Source organism: Acipenser ruthenus, chromosome 7 (assembly GCF_902713425.1).
Source record: "Acipenser ruthenus chromosome 7, fAciRut3.2 maternal haplotype, whole genome shotgun sequence".
Classification (NCBI taxonomy): domain Eukaryota; kingdom Metazoa; phylum Chordata; class Actinopteri; order Acipenseriformes; family Acipenseridae; genus Acipenser; species Acipenser ruthenus.
This window is the reverse complement of record NC_081195.1, coordinates 42,647,360-42,675,332: the sequence shown is the minus strand read 5'-3', so window position 1 is coordinate 42,675,332 and position 27,973 is coordinate 42,647,360. Positions and strand designations below refer to the sequence as shown.

At 35.2% G+C, this 27,973-nt stretch overlaps 2 protein-coding genes across 6 annotated transcripts in view; both read right to left on the bottom strand.

The window, feature by feature from the left end:
• Positions 1-360: 360 nt before the first annotated feature.
• LOC117415825 (ADP-ribosylation factor GTPase-activating protein 3-like) lies at positions 361-14,476 on the bottom strand. 2 transcript variants are annotated; one of them, XM_034026671.3, is made up of 16 exons: positions 14,301-14,476; positions 12,819-12,937; positions 12,315-12,387; positions 11,878-12,009; positions 11,413-11,499; positions 11,206-11,302; positions 10,765-10,800; positions 10,086-10,132; positions 9,342-9,487; positions 8,784-8,915; positions 8,250-8,387; positions 7,067-7,207; positions 6,453-6,576; positions 6,065-6,152; positions 4,358-4,476; positions 361-3,835 (listed from the first exon to the last, which is right to left on the bottom strand). In XM_034026671.3, the coding sequence occupies exons 1-16, from the start codon at positions 14,367-14,369 to the stop codon at positions 3,818-3,820; spliced, it is 1,566 nt and encodes a 521-aa protein (XP_033882562.3). In that variant the 5' UTR covers positions 14,370-14,476; the 3' UTR covers positions 361-3,817. The 2 variants fall into 2 exon arrangements, with proteins under 2 accessions (XP_033882562.3, XP_033882563.3); XM_034026672.3 differs by lacking the exon at positions 10,765-10,800.
• Positions 14,477-16,663: 2,187 nt separating this feature from the next.
• The window catches only part of LOC117415920 (protein kinase C and casein kinase substrate in neurons protein 2-like), a 31,373-nt gene continuing 20,063 nt past the window's right edge, over positions 16,664-27,973 (bottom strand). Inside the window, exons 5-12 of one of the 4 annotated variants that reach the window (XM_034026855.3) lie at positions 27,526-27,681; positions 27,044-27,219; positions 26,505-26,625; positions 25,188-25,235; positions 23,405-23,532; positions 20,089-20,226; positions 18,741-18,922; positions 16,664-18,447 (exon numbers count right to left, since the gene is read on the bottom strand). In XM_034026855.3, the coding sequence (XP_033882746.1) occupies positions 18,335-18,447; positions 18,741-18,922; positions 20,089-20,226; positions 23,405-23,532; positions 25,188-25,235; positions 26,505-26,625; positions 27,044-27,219; positions 27,526-27,681 (1,062 nt within the window). In that variant the 3' untranslated portion in view covers positions 16,664-18,334. The remainder of the gene's footprint in view (positions 18,448-18,740; positions 18,923-20,088; positions 20,227-23,404; positions 23,533-25,187; positions 25,236-26,504; positions 26,626-27,043; positions 27,220-27,525; positions 27,682-27,973) is intronic. The other 3 variants (XM_034026857.3, XM_034026856.3, XM_034026858.3) reach the window with 3 other exon arrangements.

Genomic DNA, 27,973 nt, shown 5'->3' with positions numbered 1-27,973 from the left:
ATTATACATTATTTTGTCCAAAATTATTATCAGTCAAAATCACCAGGGAAGGGGAGAGTTTGAATCTTCCTACTCGCAAAGATGAGATGGTTATTCCTAGTATACTGTATATGGGTATGTATGTATGTATGTATGTATGTAAGTAGGTATATACGCATACATACACTGTACATATATTCTTTATATAAAAGTAGGTATTCACAGTACCATGTGGTTGCTGCTGCTTTATCTATTATTTATAAACAAAAACTAGAAAGACAACACTTACTACACAAATGGTCCCAGTGCCAGGTTGGATGGCAGTAGTGTATAATTTACTTCTAATTAAAATAAATAAATAAATTAAAAAAACTCAAAGAATACTTTATTCAGTTTTTATTTTTATTTTCAATGTACAACTGAAACAAAAATACATTTATGTGGGTTTTACAAGTTACAAATAAACCATTAAAATACCTCTGGTTTGCTGCGTTTTCTTTTAGAGTAAGGCACTTACATGTTTGCTTGAGTCGTCTGAAAAACGTATGTAAACATCACATGTACTGTACTAGGTATCGGATACACTGTTTGTGATCAAAAGTCCACCTTCTTAAATCGAGTCAGAAAAGCATCCCCATACTCTTCCTAAAATCCAAGTTTGTGATTCCAAGAGTGGTGTATCAAGTGACATTAAACATACTTTCCTAATGTCAAAATAATTGCATTATGGTTGTTTTTCTTCATAAGCCTTCATTAAAACAGCCATAAAGGTGGAAGAGGTACCAGCCTTTGTATTGTCCATTACATCTCTTCCAATTAGTGTTCACATAGACCAGGGCTTCTCCAACTCAGTCCTGGGGACCCCCTGTGGTTGCTGGTTTTCGTTCCAACCGAGCTCTCAATTACTTAACCAGACCTTTACTTGAACTGATAATTTGTTTAATTAGACCTTTTTAATTGTTTTCAGCTCTTGAACAGTTGCATATTTCAAGTTAGCTATAACATTTCATAAGTAACTTGAACTGCAACTGTTTAAGAGCTAAAAACATGTACAAAAGTCTAATTAAGCAAATTATTAGTTCAATTAAGGGTATAGTTATGCCTTCTGTGTTTCAGGTTTTATTAATCGTATTTTTCGGTGCTTATTTTTAGCTATTTTCGAGTTTTATGTAAATCATTTTTTTCGGGACTTGTTTTTGATATACTGTATGAAATTAGTTTTTTCTTTGCTTGAGCGTTTTTTTTTGTGTCAAAATATGTACAGTAACTTGACAGTACTTGCACACTTAAGTTGTACCTTCTTTCCTTTGCTGTCTTCCACAACGAAATCCCTATGGTCACAGGCACATTCTTCTGGGGTTTTTGTGTGTAGGCATTTTTGTACATTTCGCCCACAATTGTGTTTTAAATCCTCCCTATCTTAACTGTAATACAGCTTTAAATCCCGCTAACAAGCCTCCATCCTGATTGTAATCTCGTTTTAAATCTTGCAAATGGAGTCTCCAATAGAAATGTAGGAATATGCTGTCCCTCAGTAGTTGGGGCGGGTTTAAAGTATTCAGAACGAATCAATGATAGATACAAGTCAGGAAGGCGGGACATTGCCCAGCAGCACTGGGAAATGTATTTATTATTATTTTTGTAGTAGGTTTTATTTTTTTAATGGGAAAGGGGTAAAGTCAACGTGAATTGATGAACCATTTCCACAGTTTTTCCAGTGTTTTCCGGCGTTTACTGGCTATCCACCGATTTATTTATTTTTGTATCGGGGGTGTTTTATTGTGTTTTATCGGTTAAAACCGAAAATCAGAAGCCCTAGGTCTAGTTAAGTAGTTAAGTAATTGAGAGCTCAGTTGGAATGAAAACCAGCAGACACATGGAGTCCCCAGGACCGAGTTTGATGTAGACTCTTAACACACAAACTCTAACCCTCATTTTTATTTGTTTTCAAAAGCACCTCCTCGTCTATTTTTTTTTTTAAACATAAAAAGCAGCAAGTGTACCAGTTTTACCTTGCACATCTCAAAACGAGAATGGGTTGGTTTTAGCTTTTTGTTTTGGTATACTTGCTCTCAGTGTAGTAGTTGCTCAGCAATCGTCTGTGTAGTTATTTATAATGAAAGAAAAAAGAAACACACAGCTGTGTATCACATCTGAAACCAGTGAAGTATTAGGGGAAATTGCTTGTTCATATCATCCTGGTAAGATGAAGTCTGTATCATGTATGAGATAAAAGGTGTTAAAAACATAAAGCAAGGTTTTAGAAAAAAATACAGACATTCACAATTCATCGCCTCCAATTTAGGCTTTTCATTCTTTAGAAAACCCTTCAACCACAGAAAGTATATATTATAAAACATAAAATAACAATTAGCTTTTTTATTGACTGTGGTTGCTTTTTATTCAAATTCGCTGCTTTTAGCAACTAAACCATAAGAAATAATGTTTGCAGAGAGCTCAGGCTAATACAAAGCCACAGCAAAACATATTCCAAGAAACATTTTTTACAACACTGAAAACATGTGATTCACTCAAGTAATGCAATTATATATATATATATATATATATATATATATATATATATATATATATATATATATATATATATATATATATAATTATTATATTTAAGTAGCACTTTGATTGTTTCTAATATACATTCATTAAGCAAAGCCTGATGCCCTGTTCAATACTTAGGCATGAATACAAAGACCAAGCCTTCAAAATATCAAGCTGTGAAAAAAGTCATAAGGACATTTTGTAGTGTAACAATGAAGATACACAGTTTCTTGATTCCCTTAAACATCTACATTATTTACTATTTCTACAATAAATGGCTCCTTCATTCTGTTCTACAATATTTGTATCTTGGTCATGACCCCTTGAAATGTTATTGTAATCTATTCCTTTTCCAAAGGACAGCAATGCAGTGTATTATATTAAATTGATGAACAGTTCCTTTTAAGTGTTCTATATCCTTCTCCACGATTTTAAACGTAGCAACTAATTTAAGTGATTAGTATTTAAAAGATTAAGAAATTGCTCAATCTATTTTAAATAATCACATACAAACAAGATTAAAATGGTTCTCAATGTTTTTGGTCTTCAAACCGAAGTTAGTTTTTAATAAGCGCACTTTAATACGTTTTGCTACATACACAGCATGCTTAAGTTCACCAACCCACTGGTCTGAACTTGTATCTTTCTGTAAAATAAACCTTTTACAGAGAAAGAGCAAATTTTCAAAATGTTTGGGAAAACTAGTGATTGGATAATGGGCAGTTGCGAAAAGGGTCATATTTTTAGACATTTTATATGTGTATGTAAAAGTATACAACTACAATCCAGGATTTTGGGATATGTGGAGAGGTACAGACTTCTTTGTAGAAAGTCATAACGCAGATAAGGCATCTGTATTTCTCAGCATATCCAGGCACATTGCTGTATATAGGGTATACCCAAATGGTTCTTTCTAAAACAACCATTTCAATATATGCTGTTGTTCAAAGCCATTAACAGCACTTCAATATATTCTGAATATAGGACATTTTAAATATTTGAAACATACAGGAGATTACTTAAACACCATTTACCCCACATCAGCTGCTACTTCTACTAAAGAAACCAATTTACTGTTCATCACAAACAATTTTTGCAGAAAATATATTTCCCTTTACAATTGTTACCCTTTTCAAAATAAACATATTCAAATTACAAGATACAAATGTAACATTATATTACAAACATCTTTCTTCTTTCATATCTCACGATCTGCCGACTATGCTATACCTGAAGAGGAATGTTCCGGCTTATCCATAAAACATACTGGAATCACACCTCAAGAGCCATAGTGATCCTGAAAAATAAAATACTGTATTAGTATCCAAGGAAAAGAGAATATATATATATATATATATATATATATATATATATATATATATATATATATATATATGAAAACATGTTCAATTCATGCAATATAAATTTATGCAAAATTAGACTGCCAAATAAAAAACGTGTGCCAATATTTGATATAAAAAGCTACCAGTCAATGTTTTAAAATAAATGTTCTTGCTCGTCATCAGATTCAGTACCACTTTCAGCGCTTGTGCAGTTGAACGTTGAACTTTAATACATTGTGTTCATTTTGGTAAGTCTGGAGGTTCAGCACTAAAAGTAGCTTTCTACTTCCTATAGTTCTGCATCCAACAGAATCCCTGCATACTTTCTTGGCAGGACAGAAAAAGCATGAGAGTTAAACTAGGTATCAAGTGGGACAGTGGGGGAAAAAAAAAAAAAAAAAAGAACTGCAAGAAAAAGTGACATGCGAGATGATCTGCAAAAGATTTTAGTACAGGAACTATCTAGATATACAAACCTGAATAGAAGTAATGACTCCATTGGCCATAACAGAGAGCCTTCCAGCCACTGATTTAACCCCTTGCTTGAACTGAGACATATCAGGAGCAGTTGGTAATACGTTGATGCCATATGTTCCTAAAAAGTGAACAGACAAATAAAATAAGCCAATACTACATTTCAATGCATTATATGCAATACTCCACAGTGGAATTAGTGCGAGGTATTCAAAAAGAAAAAAAAAAAGAAAAAAATTTAGTACTTGGGGAATTAGGAAAGCTGAGAGTTGCAGCAAAAGTCTGTACTCCAAAATGGCTTCTAGAGCTATTACTTTGCAATTTTTATTTAACTTAAATCTTCAGTAACCTGTGCAATCTTGGATACATCATTAATCTGTGCAGTCGTGGATTCAGAAACACCAAAGTCTGTCAGATCTGCTGTCTTACGAATTGTAACTAAAACATAAACTTGCATGTGTAATATTAAGCATATTGATAGATAGATAGATGGATAGATAGATAAAGCAAGAGACTGAAGGGTGCCACTATAACAAATTAATCAGTCATTTTAATTAATCAGAATTTTTCATTCATCCCCTGCATTGTATTACACAAGACAATTAATTGGTTACAATGACCTCTAGTTGCATTTTAATTTGAAGTATTTAAAACAGAATGATTTAACCCTTTGCGATCCATTTATTCAGCGCCTGTCAGGCGTGTCAGGTCCAATTTATTTTCACACGAGCGGTTTATTTTACACGCGCTGTTTAAAAGTAATTTTAGTCACAGTAAAACAGGTTTAAAAAATGCACTGCATATCAACAGGACACTCAGTACTGCATCACCAGCCCAGCCCTACTCCTTGTTCGCTGTATTTATCACATCTCTTCATAGTCGTGCATACTGATAAATCATCTCCTGAACACTCGTTTTATCACCAAACTCCTCAATAATGCGATCCAAGTCATTATTTTATTACTATAACATCTCAAAAAGCTTGGCAAATGTCCGCGATATACTTTTGAGCGCTGGATGCGGAAGCAGCTATCTTGTTTGTTTATGTCTGTGGTAAAGGGACTATGCATATTGCTCAGATCTGCCTGGTTTTTTTTTTTTTTTTCGGCCTCACTCAGCCATTGAAAGCTTTTCTCTGCTTTTTCCGGAGAAAAAACGACTAGGGACCTGTGCTTGACGTCTTTTTGATGATGTCGGACAGGGTCCGACATTGGACTGGAAAGGAAAAATTGAAATGTCGGGAACTGCAAAGGGTTAGAAGTGTGTTCCAATAGTGCAAAACTAAAAACATTTCTGGATTACTAAATTTATTATTTAATGTGAACTGCTAGGAAAGAGCTAATCCAGTTGCATACCAGGGAAAGAGGGAGGTGCCACAGGCTATTTCTGACAGCTTCCCTTATAAACAGCCAATTTAAAACTTTCCATTCTGGCTGCCTGTTAAAAACACTATTTCTGCAAGCAGCAAGGGAAAGATTTAAACACAGTTAAAAGGTAACGTATAGCACTCTGCAATACATTTACATATTTCATAAACCAAAGATTGCATCTGACTAAATTAAGATTTTTATGAACAAATAAGATAAAATGCAGTGACTAATCAAGCATCTTACTATTTCTGTGCTGTACTTGCATTTAGATACCATGTGTAAAAACAGTTCAATTTTATGAAGATTCTTGGTGTGGAGTGGTGCGGTTTTGCTTCTCACCTGTTTGTTTCTTCTGCTCATCAAAGAGGTCTGCTGAGCTTATAGATGAATTTCCAGAAAACTTTTCTAGTCTAGTTTTGGCTTCATACTGAAAAAAATACAGTAAGTTTTATTGAATATTGAGTGCCCAATTACCTCAGTTAGCCTGCTCAACTTTGAAATGCCCCATTTGAATGTCACTCAACACTTTAATCTACAAAACTGGACCAGTTTTGTAGACCATAAGGATCCACTGTCTAGCCATGCTACTGAACCCTGGCGGACAGTGTTCTACCAATTTTCCCTCCTAATAAAATACCCAATAATCAAACGGGTTTACAGAACACTTCGTAAAACAGATGTACAGTCTACAAATCTTCGAAGTAAAAAAAACAAAACAAACACTTGCCTCTGCACTTTCTTGTTTTCCAAAGTACATGTCTGACGAAATTGCTTTAGCATCACCAAACTTCTTCTGAGCATCGTCTGTAGTTGCGTGATGTTCATATTCGTGTTTCCGACGTGTTGTGGGCCTAAAGACAACAATAAAAAGATCACTGGATATGGCGGACAAAACACAAACAATTTTGTTTTGTACAATTTAAAACTGTACAAAATTTTATTTATTTAGCTACTTTTACATTTCTCAGCTTGGCAGAACTGTTTGTGTAAAATGTAACATTGTGGAACATCCCAGGGAAAGTGATGTCTTAGTAAAGCATGACTAAAGCTGAAGCAATAGCATGTTGAAAGATAAGGTTTTCCTTACAATTACAGCATTATTATTATTATTATTATTATTATTGTCATTTAGCAGACACTTTTATCCGACTTACAAAGACTAGGGGGTGAACTATGCATCAACTGCTGCTGCAGTCACTTGCAATAGGACCTTAGTTTTACGTCTCATCCGAAGGACATCTTCAATCAATCAAATTTATTTGGTATAGCGCCTTTCATACCTTTCATCTTTGCTAGATAACTGCAAATTATGTGGGGAAAAAATAGGAACGCCCAAGGTACCTTTCATCATGTGAAGACATTTTAGAGGTAAGAATGGGCTCTGGTTCAAATTTGCTCGATTCTTTCTTCCACATCGAGTCACTGCTATCCTCCCACTTAGAAAAAAACTTGCTTGCTGAGTCAACAGGCTCATCAAAGTAGCTGGAGGGAAAAGCACGATCAAGAGGTTATGAACCAAGCTTAAGATGCGCAGATGCAAGATGTTCTATGAAATGGAAAATGGCAGATTTGTTTATGGGGAGGAGAGTGTGAGTGTGTGTGTACACACATGGATAAACTATGGTTAAAAACAAGAGTGAACTCTACTTTAGAGCAGGGAGTATCAGACAGCATAGTTTGAAAGTAGGAGCTGTTTGGCTTTTCTGACTTTTTTGTATTGATAAACTGTGTGCTACACAAACAAAACAGCAGCAGGTACTCTGAAGGTCTGATATGTGGCAGTGCAAAACACACATATTAACCTATGTCGGACCTGGTCCGACATTGCAATTATTCCTATCCGGTCCAATGTCAGACCCTGTCCGTCATCACAAAAAACGGGTTTCTAGTCGTTTTTTCTCCGGAAAAAGCCGAAAAAAACATTCAATGGCCAAGTGGAAGCGCAGGAGCCGAGACAAGCCGGAAAAAAAAAAAAAAAAGGGCGTATCTCATGAATAGTCATACTTGCCCCTGGCATCAGATAACGGCGGCCATAAGGAAACAAGCTGGCTGTTGCTGCATCAGCGCTCAGAGAATATCACAGACATTTGCAGAGCTTTTTTCAGATGCTATAGTAATAAAATAATGACTTGGATCGCATTATTGAGGCGTTTGGTGATAAAATGAGTGATCAGGAGATGATTGATCAGTATGTACGACTATTATTATTATTATTTATTTCTTAGCATATGTGAAAGCTATAGCGAGCGAAAGGGTGGGGCGGGGCTGGAGATGTCTAGTGAGTGCTTTGTTGATATGCAGGGCCTTTTAAACCCGTTTGACTGTGGAAAAAAAATACTTTGAAAACAGCACGTCTAAAATTAACTGCGCGTGTGAAAATAAATTGGACCTGACGCGCCTGACATGCACTTAATAAATGGACTGCAAAGGGCTAACACTACATTGTTATTCGTTATGTAGAATGAATGCATTTTGAATATGGTTTAATGCTTCTCTCGCTATCAATACTGTGCTTGGTTCTTACGTTGATCTAGAACCAAACCCTGAATCCTCATTTTCGGGTTCCTCATCGAGATACTTCTTTTTCCGTGCAGGTTTGGACCCGGAGGGCGATTCCTGTTTTATGGTGTGCATGTCTGAAAGCACGGAATGGGAAACACCACTGAAAAAGAATGACAGGCATTTGAGGGTTAATTTGAAGTGACAAGTTCTTCCATATAGAATATCACCAGAAGTAAATGGCATAGACCAGCCATTTTAATTTCCTGTTCTAATTTTTTCTCGATAGTGAAGTACAAAATATATAGCTGTATTGCAATCTGCGTATGGCTGTATAAAATGTTTTTGACAAGTTAATAAATACAGGGAAAACCTCTTTATAAAATAACTGGTTTATTGAGTCAACTTCATAACGGTAATAAATTGCATTCCCTTTGCTGTTCAACCAATGTAAACCTTTTGAAAGCTTTATGCAATCAAAATTAATTTCTAAAAATGAATCACAATAAGAGGTTTTTACTGTAATCACTAACATTAAATAGGCAATGTAACTACCAACCTCCTGCTGCTGAAGCCCATGCCTAGTCTTTCTGCCTGTTCCTTTTTTTTACCCTGAAAATTCTTCATCTTTTCATCGTTCTTCTTTCTTTGGATTTCCAGGTCCTGGTAGGCAAGCCTCAGAGATGTCACACTACAACACACACTCTGTAATTACTATCTGCTCACTTCAGTAGTACAGCCATAGCTTAGGGCAATGCAAGAAAATGGATGTACACTTAATTAAAATGAAAAGCCTGCTAGATGATAGGGATTTGCAAAAACTGACTATTATGATGGACACTCTAAATGAAACATCTGCGTAGCACATAGAGTAATCTATGATTCACTTAAATAACTATACATTTGATTAGGATTTTAACTTTGCACCCAATACCACCACTTGGCTCAATGGTGTAATTGTGGTAAAGATAAGCACAGGCAAATTAAATTTTGGAATGCAACAAAATATTTTTGAAATGTCACCATCACACTACATTTTCCTCCAAGTGAATCTGTATTGAGCACATTCAAATCAATAATAAAGCATGTTAATGAAAACAATGCACTGTAAACCTACATAGTTTCTTCTTTTTCCATTTTCTTCTTTGTGTTCTGTTCTTCTTGTTCCCTTATTTTATCCACAGTCTGGGCTTGTTTTTCGATCTCGCTGAAGTGCTGGCAGCTTACTTTTTGAGCTCCTAAGCCACCTTTTTTTGCACCAAGCTATTCAAAATAAATAAATAAAGCCATGCTGTCCCCAGTCATCCACAGCAGATGAGACAATTTTCACTGTCAGTAAACATACATAATCACTTATTTGGAAAATATTTCCACAGATTGGCCAGTTTGTAGATATCAACTGTGTTACCATCAGCAAACAAGAAAACAAACCAAACTGTAACAATGAGAATATTAATTGGATTACAAAAATCATAAAAACAAGAGATTTAGCCATCAGAGAGAATGCCATGAGAATGTACACAAGTCTGTTCTGATCCTGAGGTATTCCATTTAAGATGGTAATGTGTTTGAAAAAAGAGCACATATACTGTACGGTTGTCTTTGGTAGAAGGTACAGTCAACTATTAGTCATCTTTTTAGTTGTATTGTATTCAATTTGTGAATGATTTTCCAACTGTTGAGAACCCACTGGGTGCCAAAAAACTCTTCAAATTAGCTGCATACACTTTCAGTAAGATTTGTAAATGCATTCAACATGCATTTTCCCTATAATATTTGAACAAAAATAAAATAAACCGGTTAAAAGGATTCTATGTGCTGAAAGCTTGCAAAAGAAACATACAATGAAAAGGACACGTACCGATTTCTTTGCAGGCACAGACTTTTTCTTTAGTAGAAATGCTGGTTCTGTGTAAGCAAAAGTAAAATGAAATCATCAGCTTCTACTTTGTTTGACACAAAATGTGCAGAGGCCAGAATGGAATAGAGCTACAAAGCATATATGCAGAATTAAACAGCAATATTACATCATGGAAGCCAAACTTTGTTCATTTTCTTGCATCACAGGGCCTTAACTGTCCAAAGTAATATTACTGCTAGTGTTGTGTGTAAAAGCAGAAACAAAATTAAACATTAATATTTGTGTTGTTTCACACACCCCGATTAGCAACAACCTTGGACTACTTTACCTAAAGTAACATTACATAATCCAAGATTAGTGCTAATCCTAGTCTGAGAACCCAGCTGTTACTGCAGTAAGAAAAAGACCACTCTTGCAAAATACGTTATGCGATAAAAACACCAAAACACAATAGACCAGATTTACAAAGTTTGCACAATGTTGCAATGACTGAGAATTAGACTAGAAATAAAACTAGAAATAAATAATTTAAAGCTAGTTTCACTGTATCAAACTTATTGTATACTAGTTTACTGCTCCCTACCCCCATAGCAAAAACATTGCAGTTCCTGGCACTTTTACTGGCCTGCAGAATTGAAAATAAAGCAGCAAATGGCAGTTTACAAACACTAACAGTCACCTCTGCTATTTGTGACTCCTGTAGATGTAGAGTCAGCTAAAATGAGGAAAGATAAAACAGTACAAGTCAGACAGGTGGATACAACACTGCTGCTGGTATACACAGAAAATACAACATTCAAATTTCAGTGATAACATTCCCTAGGTTTTAAACAGCACCTGCTTCCCATAACCAGAGTAATTAAAAAGCATCCATCTGAAAGAAGTAACTTGTGGTGTAGAAGGTGAAAATATTAAAACTAAAAAACACACTTCAACAATTCAATTTTAGAGTTTTTCTACATTATTTAATGCAGCCTTTGGGAGACACACTTTGCAAATCAATACTTGGACCCTGCTCTGGTTCACCTAAAAGCAAAGTAAAGAGTTAGTTATTAATGTATGCAATAATTGCACATACACCACTAACAAGTGATCGAGAGAAGTTTGTTAGGCAGCTTACCCTCGGCTTTGAGCATCCCCTGTGCGGGCTGTTCTTCTACTGAAGTAGATTCAAAATTGAGATCAGTCAAATCTGAAGACCAGTCCTTTGAAGCACCCTGTGATTGAAAAAATTGAGTCTGATCAAGTGAAAACTGCACTATAAACTAAAGGCTGTTTGATCTATTTTTCTAATGAATTGTGAAGTGTAATGTGACAGTTTGCACACCTGTGTATGTACTGCAAAGAAATCTTCCTCTTTATGTTGAGGAGAAGTGGGAGAGGAGGGACCATGTCCTGGGTTGTCCAGCCACAGCTGGAAGAAATGAAATGCAAAATTATTTACTGCCACATTGCAAGGTCCAGAGGCTACCAGTTGATGCATTCATTAAAAGTTTAGTTTCCCTGCACAATTAGTCATTTTACATTTTCTAAATATAGTCCCAAATGTCCTGCACAACAAAGGAAACCATGGAGAGAAGTAGGGGCACAACAGCAGTAGCATTAAAAGTACAGCCAAACATGTACATAATGACACTGAAGCATCAGTAAGAAGTGGTCTTAGACACAGGTTACATAATATAGGAAATGTATGTGGGGGATTCATCAGTGTGGTACCTAGAATAAACAGACCTGTAAAACAGTTGGTATACTGTATATGACTAATTAAAATGAGTACTATTAACACACTTACATCTGTCCCTTGTTTCCTTGTCGCGTGTGTGGCCAGAGACTTGATTTTCTCTCTATAAAGCTGTGCAGCTCGACTATTGTATTTGGCATTTGCATCGTTAGTTGTACATCCGTATTGATGGAAAAAAGCAGTCTAAGAAAGGATTAAAATAATGTTTTAATTTATTTGTAGAGACGGAATAGAATTTATTGAAAAATAAGTTCTATTCCATTTGCATGTTCAAAAACCTGTGCATAAATGGGAAAAAAGAAAACAGTTACTATAATGTTACCATAACTCCTGTCACCATGGCCTTAATACAGTAGAAACTACTAAAATAATGAGTGCTTATGTTATTCTTGGATTCTTGTTCCTTGCATAAACACTTTTAAAAGTTATTAGCTTCTGAATACACCAGGTGCTTACTGCTATAATTTTGAAGTTCCTAGACTACTTACAGCATTTGCATTGCCCCCAACTTGCATGCACCGCAACTGAAACCAAGACCAGTTCGAATCTAACTCTGTGGATCTGCAAAAGAAATGATGTTGATATAAAGTGCATTAAAATACAACACAGCACAATTGTGCATCAGTACTCCCCTCATAATGCTGTAGCCAGGAGCCGTAATTACTGGAAGAGCACGCTAAATGAAAGTGAAATGCTAGACACGTTAGTCTATATGAAGTTTTGTCTTACCTCCAAATTTATGACAAAGTTTGACGTTATAGGTAAAATATCTGCATGGTCTTGCCTATTCTAGATGTGTACATTTACTGTATTTAAATGCCTGAAGTTCCAATCCCACACATGCACTTCTTTGAAAATGTTCACTTTGATAAGGCAAAACAATAAAAATATATGACTTTGAGGGGCTATACTTTCACTTTTTTACCTCAACTGCCCACTGTTTCATTACAAAAACAATACAGAATATGAATGTTTCAAAATCATGTCCTTACCTAATAAAAGTCAAATGCACCCCAAGGGATCTGTGTGTCCCAGAGCAGTCAATGCACAGAAACACCCCATACGTTATACTTGCCCAGCTAGGGTTTTTAGCTCCACAATCAAAGCATACCTGAAAACAAAGTGTCAGATATTTATCAGTACTGTAACAAAACAAAAAATACACAGGGAAAAAGACTGCATGTGTATAATGTATGCTGTATGAATGACAAACTGGATGGGGTGTGTTCTGTCTGAGGCTACCTGCCAACTGGAACAAAGGCATATTTCATGTTAATTTGCAATTTGTGTCACAATAGGTGACAAATATGTCTATTTATATTTTTAGACTTCTGTTTATATCCCCATGCAAGTCAAATAATCCCAGTATCATGCAAATAAAAAATCTGTAATTAATCCATGCTTTGTTATATACAGAGGATGCCGGCTGGTGTACTTAAACTTACAGTATGTAATGAAACCTTTTAAGGAGATTTCACGTTATTCACCAGAATATTAATAGTTTCTGAATTACGTTAATGAATGAATAATTATGCTTTTAATTTGAAGGTCTATGTCGTGACTTTTAAGAAAATACCACAGCATATAGAACATTCTCTTTCACAGTGCCACTCTAAGACATGATGTAATCATAAAACGTGGATAGTCCAAGGTACAGAAACTCGTGTAGGACAACCAACCAAGCAGTTTTCAAAATGAGGACATTTGACAGTAAACAAACTGTGTTCCTTTATGATGTAACAACTGTTGTAAATTTAGACATTTACTGACAAGCTATTTTTTTTTTTTTAATTATTCCTAAACATAAAAATACAATAAAAAATAATAAAATAAAAACGAGCATTATTACCTATGGTTTTAGTAGTTGCACAATAGGACAGCCATATCAACAAAATGTAAAATTACAACAGTCAATTGAAATTAAAACTCGACTTTTAAATTAAGGACCGGTCAAAAGAGCAGTTTAATCAATGTTTGCCTACTGAAGTTTTTAACCGGAAACAGCTGTTACATTTACAAACAACTGTAACGAGTTTTCCCATTTCCGTTTGATTATCTTTTTATGTAAGTTATATACTATAGTCAAGTACGTACAAAACGGACGTAAGTAGAAACATTGTGTGTTTTACTTTCTGTTGTATGTACTATTTTAATCCATTTCAACTTGCACGTTCAAATAATATTGCTAATAGAAACCATTGAAAGAACACTACTCATAAAATAATACAAAATGTATTCCGTATTATAATGTACTTATCAAGATAGAAATATCATTTTTTTTTAAATCTTTTTGTACTCGTGCATACAGTTGTGCACAGATCTAAACGAAAACGGGCCCCAAAAACCAAACAAATAACATTGCGACGTGTCATCAGTCCATTTTTCTTACACTTCCTGAAGAAAAACTCTTCTCTTAATACGTCAGTTGCTTCCAGCTTTAGTCTGACACAACCGATATAAATGAAGGTGTTTACCTTATTTGTGGGAACCGAACGGAGACGTTTGAAGATAGTTAATATGTCCTGTTTGCTTGGAACAGACATCCTTCTACCTGCAGCGATTGATAACTCCAACAGACTAAGTAACAACGCCACATCTACCAACAGCAGTCACGTGCTTCCGGACTGACACGTTAGAATGTAATAACACAATTTGACTTTCACGCGTTTGGAGAACTCCTCTTCTGATGTATTCTGGGAGATCGAGGCTTCAGAATCATTATTTATTTATTTATTTATTTATTTATTTCGATGCTCTCACACTACATTACCATACATTTTAATTCATTTTTTTGTTAGTTAATAGATAGTTAAATATAAATATTTTATAAAAACCTTCTGTGATCTGTTTGTATTTATTGGAAGTTATAAATAGCAGTCGTAGTAGTACACATAGACTTAAAACAGAGATAATGGTTATGAAGAGAAGATAGTATACGTGTACCTGGAAGGATATCTGTATTTGTGTTTATTGTAATGGTTTACTAACTTGGTTAATTCTATGAGGGACAGCTTTATCCCTATGTGTGCACTCCCGAGCTTAACAGTCCTGTTTGCAGTATCACCTACTTTTCGTTTAACACGCTGTTGTTGTTTAAACCCAAACACCTTATTTGGATTCACCAGTAAACAAAACTGTGTTCCATTCTGCTTGTTGCAGTCCTGTCTTCTTTATATATTACCTTTTTGCCGCAGTTTGTTCATATACCTGTTACTTTCAGACATGGCTTACACTCTTAAAAACAAGGTCATTTTTTTTATCTTCATGGAGTATGTATCCAAGTCTTTAAAAATCATTTTTTCATCACTCATTAACACAACAACATTTACACAAGTCCCTCAACGAGTTTTCTGGACTTTATTTTCGCTTTGAAGCAGCTGTATCCTGGCAGTCACCATGCTATTGATTCACTTCCTGGAAGGACCTCATGTGAACTTCACATTCATTTCAAAGCCTTGTTTCCATCACCATGGTGACAACCACACCTGGTATTGCATTGTCGTATCCAGTCATTGCAGACACCAGGATAGATGATTCACAGTAACCACATTAGATGTTTTATTATGTATACAAATAATTTCCATTCATACAATGATTCCGTTTTATCTGCCCAGAACTTGCATACAGTATAAAACATGAAAAAATGTGATTATGGTGAGAAACTGAAATCTACATTAAAATCTTCCCATTCTCTGCATCCTCTAAATAAAAGCCAAACAAAACTATAGAAAAAAAGTGCAAATATTTCTTCATTTTTTATGCTCTCGCATATTCTCCTTGGACTTTGTACTCAGTGTCACTTACTGTTTTGGGACTTGACAGTGAGACAATGCAAGTCTGGTAGCACACTGGGGAAGCAGAACATCAGTTTGAACCCTCTCTAAAGCATCCAGCCTCTAAAGCTGTGAGTGTACATATCATCTCAAGACATTGGTTAGCTCTACTTTATTGATGGCCTTTTCTAGGACGTTTGATCTAGACCCCAATAAAAAACAACTTTAAGATGTGTACAATATAGAAAACGTCTATCTTGCTCTGTAGGAGTCTCATCCAGAAGAGTAGATTGAGTATGAGGGAACGTGTTTTAATCAAGGGGAAATGGCTTTGCTGTGGCATGTTACAAGTAACAACGGAACTCCTGAGTCAATAAATGAATGACAGAGATCCATTATCACTATTATACTACAACTTTTTGAAGTCATTTATTTTTTGTATGAAATTAATCATTCCAGTGCACTGAAAGAGTTAACTTTTTGAAAGCAGGGCTCGAGCAAGCTTTTCAGCATTAAGCAGTGGTTTTAGAACAGGTGTCATTAATTAGTGCCATTATTTCCCATTCTGTTATTGAAGAATAACATAACAGCTGACCATAGAAAACAATGGGAGTGCAGTGTCTGGTTGTTGTATAATTGAGAATAAAGTGCAATGTAAACTCACTAAGGTATAGTTGATGGCATAAATGAGGGTGTCTTTGCTCTTTATGTTGTGGTACACAGCAGGTGAAACGTGCACTCTGCTTGGCCAAAATATCCTCAGAAGTATTACCTTGTGTACACGTTTACAATACAGGTAAATACTACTGTATAATGCTAACCTTACTAAGTAATTTAAACTGGTTTAAAATGCACAGTATGGATGTGGCCTAATTCATGCATTGACAAAAAGCATGAAGACATTGTTTAAAAACTACTTGTCGAATGAGTTGGTTACTTTTCATATTTTCTTAAATTCCAGAACTTCCAAACAGTATAAAATATTAAAATGTGATTAGGGTGGCGACATTTAAATAGTTACCTACATTACAAAACAATCAATCATCCTAACAACAATCAAGCACTTGTATAGAAATCAGCTTATTTAATAGGAATACTCCCCCGATGACACAGCAGTCAAACATACAGTATTACAAGTGTTCAAATGCAGTAAAGTAGCTATTAAACTTACAAAGCTGTATATGTGATTTTATCCCAGATGTAACGACCATGCAAGAATGATAAAATACATTAAAAAATACTTGGGTCACAGAGGTGTGCTTCCTTAACCTAGTTTGAGTACTGTACATAGCTTGGTAGTGACATGAGAACAAATTTAGAAGAGTATAGTGCAAGTGTGCAGTATCAGTGAATACTAGTATCATTTCCATAACACTTTTGGATAAGGATTTTTTTTTTTAAAACATTATTATTTAAAACATCATCTTCAAAAGACCATCCAATACATTTATTTTTCAGATTTTATATACTGTATATACATACAATTAAATAGCTACTCTATTGTTAGTTTCATAATTTACATTTGCTGTTTCTCCCAAATAAAACAGAAGGCCATATTGTTTTTTTCCCAGCCAAAGAAATATGTATTTGTGGCCTGAATTATTGATTATCATACAGTTGTGTTACAGGACGGAGAAATGGTTATTTGACATTACCATAATCATACATTGTACAATTGATTTGAAATCACAACATTATTTTAAATATCAAGAAAGTAATGCAATAAATCACTTGCAGAATAGACAGAGGTCTATTATAAATGAACAATCTTCAATTTATATCTAAAATTCAACAAGGATACCTTCCCTCTGCCAGTTTATTTGTTCATTAATTCCTAAGTGATTTATACAAAAGAGAAATACATTTTTTGCTGTCATTTGTTTGCTATATAATTTAAAAATTGGGTTGCAATATTTGCAAACCAGGTGATCATAACAAAGTCAAGATCGATAAGGGGTTTCTAGTGTTAATATTAATAAAAAACTGCTATGTGCTTGATATTTCCACCACAAATTAAAGTAACAGATGACCACGGTCATAAAAAGTCACCTTATTCTCCATACTTCACAGCAAGCATAAGGCTGCAAAGTCAACATGCACTGCAAACATTTACAACCAACCTCTGTAATGTACATATACACCCATTCATGTGCAGCATAAAATAGGCATAATATTGTAATGCTAAAAAATGAAAGCAATAAAAAAAACTCCAAGAAATTCTTAGTTCAGGTGTAACAGTTAAAAAGGTTACTTAATCATTTTGAAACCAAAATTATGCAGTAAATTACCATCCACAATGCTAAAAGGCATGTCTTTTGTAACATGCTAGATTTAAAAACATTTTTAAAAAAGTGTAAGGTAGAGGTAATATGCTACCTATATAAATCATATGTACAAGGCCTACAAAATATATAAATCAATTCAACTATCAGACTCCAGACAGTTTTCACAATACAGACCTGCAACTTTTGGACTGCAGGCTAGGTTCATTAATGAACAACGCATCTTTATTATGATGATGATGATGATGATGGATTACAATTTAACAATATTTTCAAATCAGCATTGTTTCAATACCTAGCTTTGATTAGTACTTCTGTCCAAGCTCTTCTCAAATATTATCAAAGATCACATGTTGAAAATGACCATCAAGTATGTACTTTTTCATCCGAATCTCTGGAAGATTTACAGGAACTAACTAATGCAGCATATTATTATTACAACTGATCCTTTTATTACTGGATTTCTTCCACGTAGTCCGCTGGGTACAAGCCAACTTGGCCACTGCTCAGCCGTCCTTTGCACCAGCCTTGTTCATCCTCACTTCCCATTTTGGTTAGACTATCACCTTAAAAGAATTAAGGAAGAGAAATAGAAAGTGGCTCAATGTCTTATCTGTCAGATACAATACCCATAGCCTTACCCATACAGAAACACTACAGATACTGTCCAAAAAAAAAAAAAAAAGAGAGCAAGCTTCAACTGCAACTGAAATATATAATGATCTGAAATATAATATATAATGCTTTAAATAGGAGTAATCATTTTACATACATATAACAACAAACTGCAAAACTGTGTTGTTTCTGGTGTTAACTAATATAAACTGGGGTCTAACCCCCCCACCCCAACAAAAGTTACCTGCTTTGAAACTGAGCTCATCCTGCTCCTGTCCCTCATAGTCGTACAGCGCCCGCACTGACACCTCTATCCCTGGGGACGGCTCCTCATCGAAGGGGTTGCTGTTGCCGTTAGTATCGGTAGAGAAAGGGTTGGTAGAATCCTCGTCAGACGAGTCTTTGTTTTTTTCACAGCTGCTAATACTGAAGAAAAGAAAAGAGATCCTTAGAAAGAAAACTGCAACACATTCTACCAACTGTCATTCAGCAAATGAGTGTGACTGCGATCTTATAACAACCCAGAGAAACAAACAACACACAGTACAATTGATGTCATAATTTGACAATTGAAAGTACTGTATACAGCCCTTAAAACATGTTGGCAATTGTTTATTTTTTATGAATGCAAGATATTTTGTTTTAGTATGGTGGTGTGTACTCCAACAAAACACGTGGAGACATTTATTGAAATATAAATAATTGAAAAAGTTTAAAAGCTAAAACTTATTTTTTTTTGTAAACATGAAGTTGAATCCCATTCCATTTCCCCCAGCAACTGTTAAAAATAGAAGAAAAGTGTGCTTGTGTGTGTGTGGCACAGTTGCTACGAAACAATTTATTGTAGAATTAGAAATTGTTTTATTCATGACCATGTTTACTGCGTGGCATTGAATAAACTCAGTAAACTATCAAATCGCTAGTTTTGTTCTTCAAAGCACTGCGGGAGTCACAGGGCTGCAGATCTAACACAACATAAATCACACTATGATGAAAATATTCCCTTTACTTGAGTTTGAGTCCAACCAGACCTACCTCCACAGGAACAGTTGCAATGTATGGGTAAATAATTTCACCCAGTAGAACAGGATAATTGTCAGTATAAATATCTTGAACTGAGAGATGTGTTAATGCTACCACAAACACTACAACAGTCTCATTCAGATAGCAAACAGGTTTTAACAGACAGACACTTAGATTGCACTCACAGATAAGACAAGGGACCCACCATGAACTAAAGCTGCATATACAATCAAACCTGAATAACATTTCTATATGCATATTTCCGAAGTTAAATCACCTGTAGAAAAAGACCACCTGTCTCGAAAGACAACTTTTAGACAGTCGTTTTTTATCAGGTTTGACTGTATATAAGCAGGAGACAAAAGTATTGAAAAAAAATCAAGGCAGGTTTGTCAGTCAAAGACAGTCCCGGGATCAGAAAGACAAGTTATTGCTCAGAACAGCATAAAGAAAGTAGTCCATATCCAGTGTCCATGCATTAGCAAACACAGCAACCTGGAACATTCAAAAGAAAATGGAAGAAGGGAAAAAGACTTAAATTAAATCAATTAAAATGTTCTTTCACCAACTTTTTGGTTTTAATTTCCTCCTTTTTTTCACTGACAGGACTGCTGTTCTTTTCTTCCTCCACTACTGCTTCTTCTTCGGCTTCATCGTCAAATGGGTTACAACTGGATTGTACCGAGCTATTCGGCACACTAAGGTAACTATTTAGGAAATAGAAAGCATTATAACCAGAGCACCCTTGATTCCAACCATCATTAAGCAGACATGCAAAAAAAATAAATGTATTTATTTACCCCCCTTTTCTTTACGTTTCTTTGCAGTTTTTCAAATAGCACCAATATAGGTAGTGTTTCCATGCAGTTCAGAGACTCAAAATTCTCTCTATTGTCATGAGAATGTGACATAGCACACACGCTATAGGCAGTGCGTGGCCAAAACACTATGACCTGGCTGGGTAAATCGCCTTCACGCTAAAAAGCCGCGCAAATGGACCAAATAGAAAAAAATAAGCATACAGTACGAGGGCTTTAGAGACCTCTTCATTCACTTAAAAAAAAAAAAAAAAAAAAAAAAAAATTATGAGACACACCATTTATTCAACGTTTCAAATTATTGCCATTTGACTCCAAATGTTAATGCTTTACAGTTGAGTTGTTTTATAAAGCAAGCGTAAAATACTAAAGCAACTACAAATTAAACGCAGCCCTTTACAATAAATAAATAAATAAATAAAGCCCTTTGCAAAGCACAGAAATATTTTTCATGCTTTATTTTTTATTAATAGTTTTAAATATATATTATTATTATTATTTATTTCTTAGCTGACGCCCTTATCCAGGGTGACTTACAATTGTTACAAGATACCACATTATTTTTACATACAATTACCCATTTATACAGTTGGGTTTTTTTACTGGAGCAATCTAGGTAAAGTACCTTGCTCAAGGGTACAGCAGCAGTGTACCCATCAAGAGTCAAGAGTCCAGAGCCCTAACCACTACTCCACACTGCTGCCCTATATATTTTAAAGTTTCTTTATAGTTTCTAATAGTATATCGCCTTCTCCCGCTCAAATCATTACTGACTAACTGTTGAATATTCCTGACACCAGACAGCGTGAACATCTGATAATTGTTATTTAATTGGGAGAGTCAGTGTAAATTAGGGCTATATATTACTAATTAACAGGATACAAATAGCAACTTTTAAATATTGATAACTGAAATATTTTAATTTTGTAAAATTAGTATCTTGAATAAACCTACACACGTTTATTCAAGATGCTTTTTTTAAAATTTTGTAATATCACAAAGATTTGGATAATTAAGAAGCAGTATAAATTAAGCAAGTGTTTAGACCTCAGTTCACGTGTTTATTGCTTTCAGTTTAAGGGCAACTTAAAAACCCTGTCCCGTTCAAAAGTGTTCCGGAATTATGGGGCCAGGTGGAAACCCTAATCACGGATACCTACCAAGGACAAAAAAGTAGTCAAGTTTGTACCCCAAAATGTATTAATTAGCATAGCTGGGAGAGTTGAATAAAATCCCTTAAACCTAATTTCACTGATTTGTTTTACTAGAAAACATGGGGGGGACAAAGAAAAAAAATTTGGTTCCACGAATTTGTTCAAAAAGACAAATATGGGTTTTAACATAATCTGCAAAGATTTACAGATTAGCTGGATTAGCAAAAGAAATTTGTTGAACTCGCAAGGACTACCGGTATGATGGATCTCCAATAACAACAACAAAATATATAAATATAACAACATTCTACTGACGAGAGCCTCGCACTGTCCCTGCGGAATTCGAATTCAGGTATTTATTATTATTATTAATTATTATTAATTATTATTATTATTATTATTATTATTATTATTATAATTATTATTATGAATATTGTGTAGTGGGAAATGTGGGAGAGTAGGGTAGTCTATTATAGATTTACTACCAGTGTTTTGTAAATATACTGTATGAAACATTTTGACTGGATCATTTTTATATTATTAAGCTTATCTGTGTTCGGAGACTACCATAAGGATCAGAACTGCTGCAGCTACGGTTCTGTAGGAAAAATATATATATAATTCTACATGTACGTTTATAATAAATATATATGCAGTCAAATATTCAGCAGATTGTACACAGCAGTTTCTTATACATTTTTTTTTAGTTTTTTGTATAACACTATGTCTGTTTTTGATTTGTTTCCCTTGCTTTTTTTATTATATTGTTTTGGTGGCTAAATGAGGCAGACTGCACTTGTGGTGCTTCAACACAACCTAAAAACTTTGTGGAAACCCAGTTAAAGAAAGCCGCACAAAATCAGTAGTGCAATGCAAAACTGGAACACAGACAGAAAGATTGAAATATACCCTCCCTTATTTTAATATGAATTAGGTTGTTTGCATTTGGAAGGAGAATTTCTCTATCTAAAGAAATCTACATGGAAACCGAAAAGACCCAAAAAGGTACAGTACTACCAAAACAGTGTGAGACAAAGGTGAGACTTATTTTTATTTTTCCATGGAAACCCCGCCATACATGATTTGTGCATCTATACTGCAATAAAGTCATACTGAACAACCCAACAGAAATGTCCAGACATTTGATTGCAGTTATGACAAATACATACAGTGCAGGAGGTTCTTTTACTTCACAGAAATTGTGTACCATTAATGAAAAAAAATAGTAATATACAGTAATAGGTCTACAAGGCATTTAATAGTTATTTTTAAACTATCCAAGAATGCTGATATACATAAGGAGTACTTTTCCAAGGCTTTTAGGATTACCAGCCTCCTCTACTCACACACACTGCATGTATTTGCATATCTGTGAACACACAGCTCACATTACCTTTCTTATCTCACCATTGTTATTGCTGCACAACTCAGTGGAGCACCTGATGAATGTATTTTAAAGTTCAAACTAACCTTTACTGATTGTGGCCATTTCTAATCCAGTTGGAAAAAACAGCACAAAAGCAGTGTGTGCATTCAGATATTGTAGAACTTGTGTTTATCATTGCACTTAAGAATGGCTAGCACTTCAAAAGATTAGATCAATTCCATTGAAGACATTTGTGGCTGCATGTTAAATATTTTAAACCCAACTATAGATGTTGCCAAATGTTACTTTCAGAGCACACATTTTTGCATTTATTTGTATTCTTCTCATTGTACATGTCCCTTACATTGGTTCCTGGCTGCTCTGATAAGGTGCCAATGTTTGGGGGCATGTTAAAGACATTAATAAAAACCACTGCCAGAAAATAACATTTGTCAACAAAAACACTGTTATGTGACTTACAGAACAAATGCAAATATTTTTTAGGAACTGTCAGTTTCTAACATGCTGTTTGTTTGCTTTACTTTACCTGCTGCTATGCTTGGAAACCTGGGCTGCCTGCTCGGAGGTCTGGTTCATCCCAGTCAGAGTTATACCATCTGTGTGCTTCTTCTTGTCTCTTTTACTGAGTGAACGGTTCAGATCTACAGACCAGTCCTAAAAAAACAAATTTAAAAAAGGCAAAAAACTAACAAACAAATACATTATTTGCCCATAAAACTTAAACAGTGAAACTACGGGTGCATTTCAAATCCAAGCACAAAGCATTCCTCCATACACTGACACAACCCACGGTATGTTTAAGTTCTGAATTTTCAAAACTATTTCCTGCACTATTTCCAGGAAAGAAGGAAGGATGAAAGGTGCAGATCCTCTGTCTCATATGATCTGTGTTGATTTCTGGTTCCTATTTGATGGTTCTTATACTATTTTTAATGCCTGTACTTTGCTCTCCAGTGCCAATGATGTTCAATTCCAGAGCTTACAAATGGCTGGTATCACAGAGCCTATTTAGCACTGGTCATGGACCACCTTATATTTGGTAACACTAGGTAGTCCAAGATTGGAGCTAAATCAAGGTCAGTGAAACATGCCAAGACTTAGACATTTAAAGATCAGTTTATGGAGGAAACTGTTCAGAACAGAAGCATCAGTTTTTCTAGTGCAAAACAGTTGGCATCACACTTTTTCCCATTTCGCAACTTTCTGTTAATAATGGTGCTCATGAGAACTGCTGAGTTGGTAAGACTGGAGTCCTCTCCATTTCACCACAGAGCATGGATTGGATAGAATAAGAGCTGGCATCACATACAACAACTTCTTTGTGCAAGAAATTCAAAGCCAATATTCTACCAGCGTTATGTTACATAAATGGGGTGCAAAGCATCAATGCTGCCAGCATCTCAAGAACAAGCACCAACCATGGCTTCTGAGATACCAGTAAGCACCACCATGGAATCTTTTCCACGAGTGCCTTGGTGTGCATTTTGGCAAAAGATTTCATGCTCTTGCTGTGCAAGGGAAATGTCATACCCTGGAACAACATGGTAAAATGTAACTAGGTGAAATACAGTAAACAGGTATATAGACTTACTGTAGAACAATCTAGATATGGAAATTCACTGCATTATCATACCGTCACAGCTGATACCTCTAGACTGCAAGTGGAATTGCTCAAAGTTTATAAAAGGAAACACTGCACATCAAGATTGTTTTTGGTGGCTTCCCGATTAGATCCTCAAAGTGTGGCCCCTAGCTACCCAAAGGCACCCTGCCTCCCTGTGCACAGACACTTGAACCAGCTGTTGCTTCACAGATAAGCCTCAGATCCAGAGTTAGTTACAGTAGTAATGTGGCTCTGTTTTGAATAATAGTTCAAACCATAGTTACATTTTTTTGAGGATTAAAAGAGAGCACCACAGTATTTACTATTTTGTGGTAAGCTCCAGTTGTACGGCATGTACTTATGAGGGGGTAATTTCACCCACAGTCATTGTGAGAACTAATTTACTAATATTAAAAAAAAAACACTTCAACATTCAGCATTTGAAAGCAGAGGAAAGCATGTTTGATGTTTTTCTAGAAAGTCTAAAAAAAAAGTCAGGTTGATTTCCATAACATTCAAACATGAAGATTTCCTTAATAAAATCTGGGGATTTTTGTTGGGGCTCTTAATAAACAAATAAATAAACAAACTTGTGTTGCTTCCTAACCACATTAGGAAACAACACAAAAAATAAAACTGGTTGCATTTTTTAAAGCCACAAAACACAGCAATGCTTTTAAAATACCCCATTTCATGCAAAACTCACTAAAATTGACCATCTTTTATTCTGCAGTGCCAAGGGTTGACCGTTACTCTGTTAAAAAGGTTAACAATTGTTTGGATGCAGTCGATACAGAACAGCAAAAAACTACAAGAACAATAAAAAGACTACCGCAGGAATAGCTTTAAAATCCCAGGAGCAGGCAGGTTAACAGGAGTTTTAGACTCTGATAGATGCTCAGTAAAGAGAATTGGTATCCCTTAAGCAATTAGAGGGACTGCACTTGTTAAAGATGACAAGGAATACAAGTCTTTTTTTTCATACCCCCCCCCCCCCCCCCCCAGAAAAAAAAAAAACATTCCAACATTACTGCTGTGGGAAACTATTGCCAAATCCTGGGTGGGCCACACTTGGTTAGGAGGCATGTATAGTGACATGCTCTTAGAAAAGCCTGACTACTGAATTTAGCTCCAAGCTACTAAACACTGGAGTCTCAATCACTCCAAAAGTTTTGCATCTTTTATACAGCAAAACCTTTTGCAGATGAGCCATGGCCTGAACTGGCCAAACAGGTCTAGTTCTAGGGACTCCTTTATATTTTTGCATTGTGATTATGTTACTATAAATATTGAAAAAAAAATGAAGAAAATACTGTAACAGGCCCAGGATTGCTGAAACACAGGTTTACGTTTTATAAGTATTTATAATAAGGTACTGTAATGATCCCTTATATATTATATTTATATATTTCTAGCTCTGCACCTTTAAGGCTTGGGCTTCTGGGTGACTGACGTTTAACCCCATCTAACGAATGAAATGCATTGTCGGTGTGTGATTACAGTGAATGGAGTTGGGTGTGCAGTAAGTGAAGCACGTTGCAGTTAACAGTAATAAGTAATATCGGAAACTTAGCAAAAGTAAATATAATCTGAGGCCTCTTCCGAAAATGGACTCCACAACGTTACTCTGGCAAGGAACCTTACAGTATGTATAAACTATTTGTTGTTACACCAATGTTTGATGTCTATTTGTGTACTTATGTCAGTGTTATTTTGCCATATTCATTGTATGTATTTATGATTTAGTGTATATTTGTTTTTTATTTTATTGTTTCCAAACAAATAAATTGTTCACAAAGAAACACTATTTGTTGTAGTTAAGCATGCTGCAAGTTTTTCTTCCAATACATTACTATATCTAGCCATCCTACTGGACAAATGATCAAGCTGGGTACAATGTTGTGAATAAAACAACTTTAAATGAACACAAAAAATATTGAAACAAACAATGGGTGTAATGAAAATAAAGTATTCCCTTATATATTTAGGTTTCATATATGTTCTTCGCACTGTGCATTCTCACCTCAAACTGTGGCCAGTTCATAGCCATTCCTGGCCCATTGTTAGATCGCCACCATTTCAGGTCCTCTTCAGCATCAGCCATTTGAATAGTCTGTTCCAGGTCATGATAAATACCAACATAGCTGAAAAGAAACATTAGACATCTTGAGTGACCCAACATTAATGAATTAAAATAGTACAAAAAACTAAAACAATAAAAAAAAACTATCAAATCATCTGAACCTTGTGACCAAATCCTATTTGCATAGCAAGAGCATTGAAGAAAAAAAAATAAAAAAAATGGCTTATGATAAGTTATATAAGTTTTTATATTACAGCACAAGTATTTTTCAAGTTTCACTTGTATTCTCTGGTGACAAATCAAATGAACTGTCATTTATTTCCTGGTAGTTTAGGAAACCTGAATGTATATTTGTACAGGGCTGGCATTAAGTCGCTTGGGGGGGGAGGGGGGGGGGGGTTTACTAATGTTGATTACAACAATCAGCAGCAGTGAGTTGCAATAAGCGGCAATCACAGTAGTTGGGACTCTGTGTTTACCTGGGGTTGGTTGACAGGTCTAAATGCTTCTTGACCTCTAGCAGAACCTCTCTGAAGAAGCCAAGTCTTTTCTCCTCAAACTGCTGACATTGCTCAAACACCTGCTCCATATTTTCAATGTACTGAGGAGTGCACTTATCCAGTTCTTCAAGTGATTTTTTATATTTTTCCTTTATCTTTAAGACATAAAATAGACAGTTGAAAATAAACACTTTACAGTTCTATGAACTGCACTGAATTACCCCCTCAATTCCTGTATAGGCCATACAAACATAAACTGGGGTTTAAAAGAACCCTACTATCTGGAATGAAACTGCTAGCAATATCAGTTATGCAAAAAGAAACAGCATTCATTACTGGAAAATGCCTGTGCTGATATCTTTATAACTTTAAAAATATTAAGCATAATCAGCCAAAAAAGTAAAATAATAGTAATAATAATAATAATAATAATAATAATAATAATCAGAATCTTTATTCACCTTCTGAACTTCCTGGTTGGACTTTTCTACTCTGTCTTGTAGTTTCTTCATGGTCTCTGGGTTCATGTTTGCATCAAGTTTGCTGGCATTTTCTCTGGATATTGCTAGCTTCTCATCTTTGCAGGCAGCATGGTAGGCTTTCTTAATAGAGTCCATCTTAAACAAAATAATAAAATATTATTAGCTGCTTATGTCACCACATTTAAACGAGAACACACACAATAAAAACAACATGTTTTAAACAAGGCTGTGGGAATTGAACTTCCCTGCTTGGCAAGCTACAATAGATATCCCATGTGTGACATCAATTTCAAAACTTGAAGTGCATAGACCGAGGCAGAATTGCATGATGATAATAATAAACCCCTATAAGCAGCACTGCAGAAAAGCAGATGACAATAAACCCCTGTAGGTCTATCAAAGTGCATTACTGGTACTGACAATGTTG

Coding starts and splice junctions, on each gene's coding strand:
- LOC117415825 (XM_034026671.3), bottom strand. CDS start 14,369: ATGTCTGTTCCAAGCAAACAGGACATATTAACTATCTTCAAACGTCTC. Junction 10,133..10,764: donor AGGAGTCACAAATAGCAGAG/GTGACTGTTAGT, acceptor TTGCTTACACAG/AACCAGCATTTCTACTAAAG. Junction 8,916..9,341: donor ATGGAAAAAGAAGAAACTAT/GTAGGTTTACAG, acceptor TGTGTGTTGTAG/TGTGACATCTCTGAGGCTTG.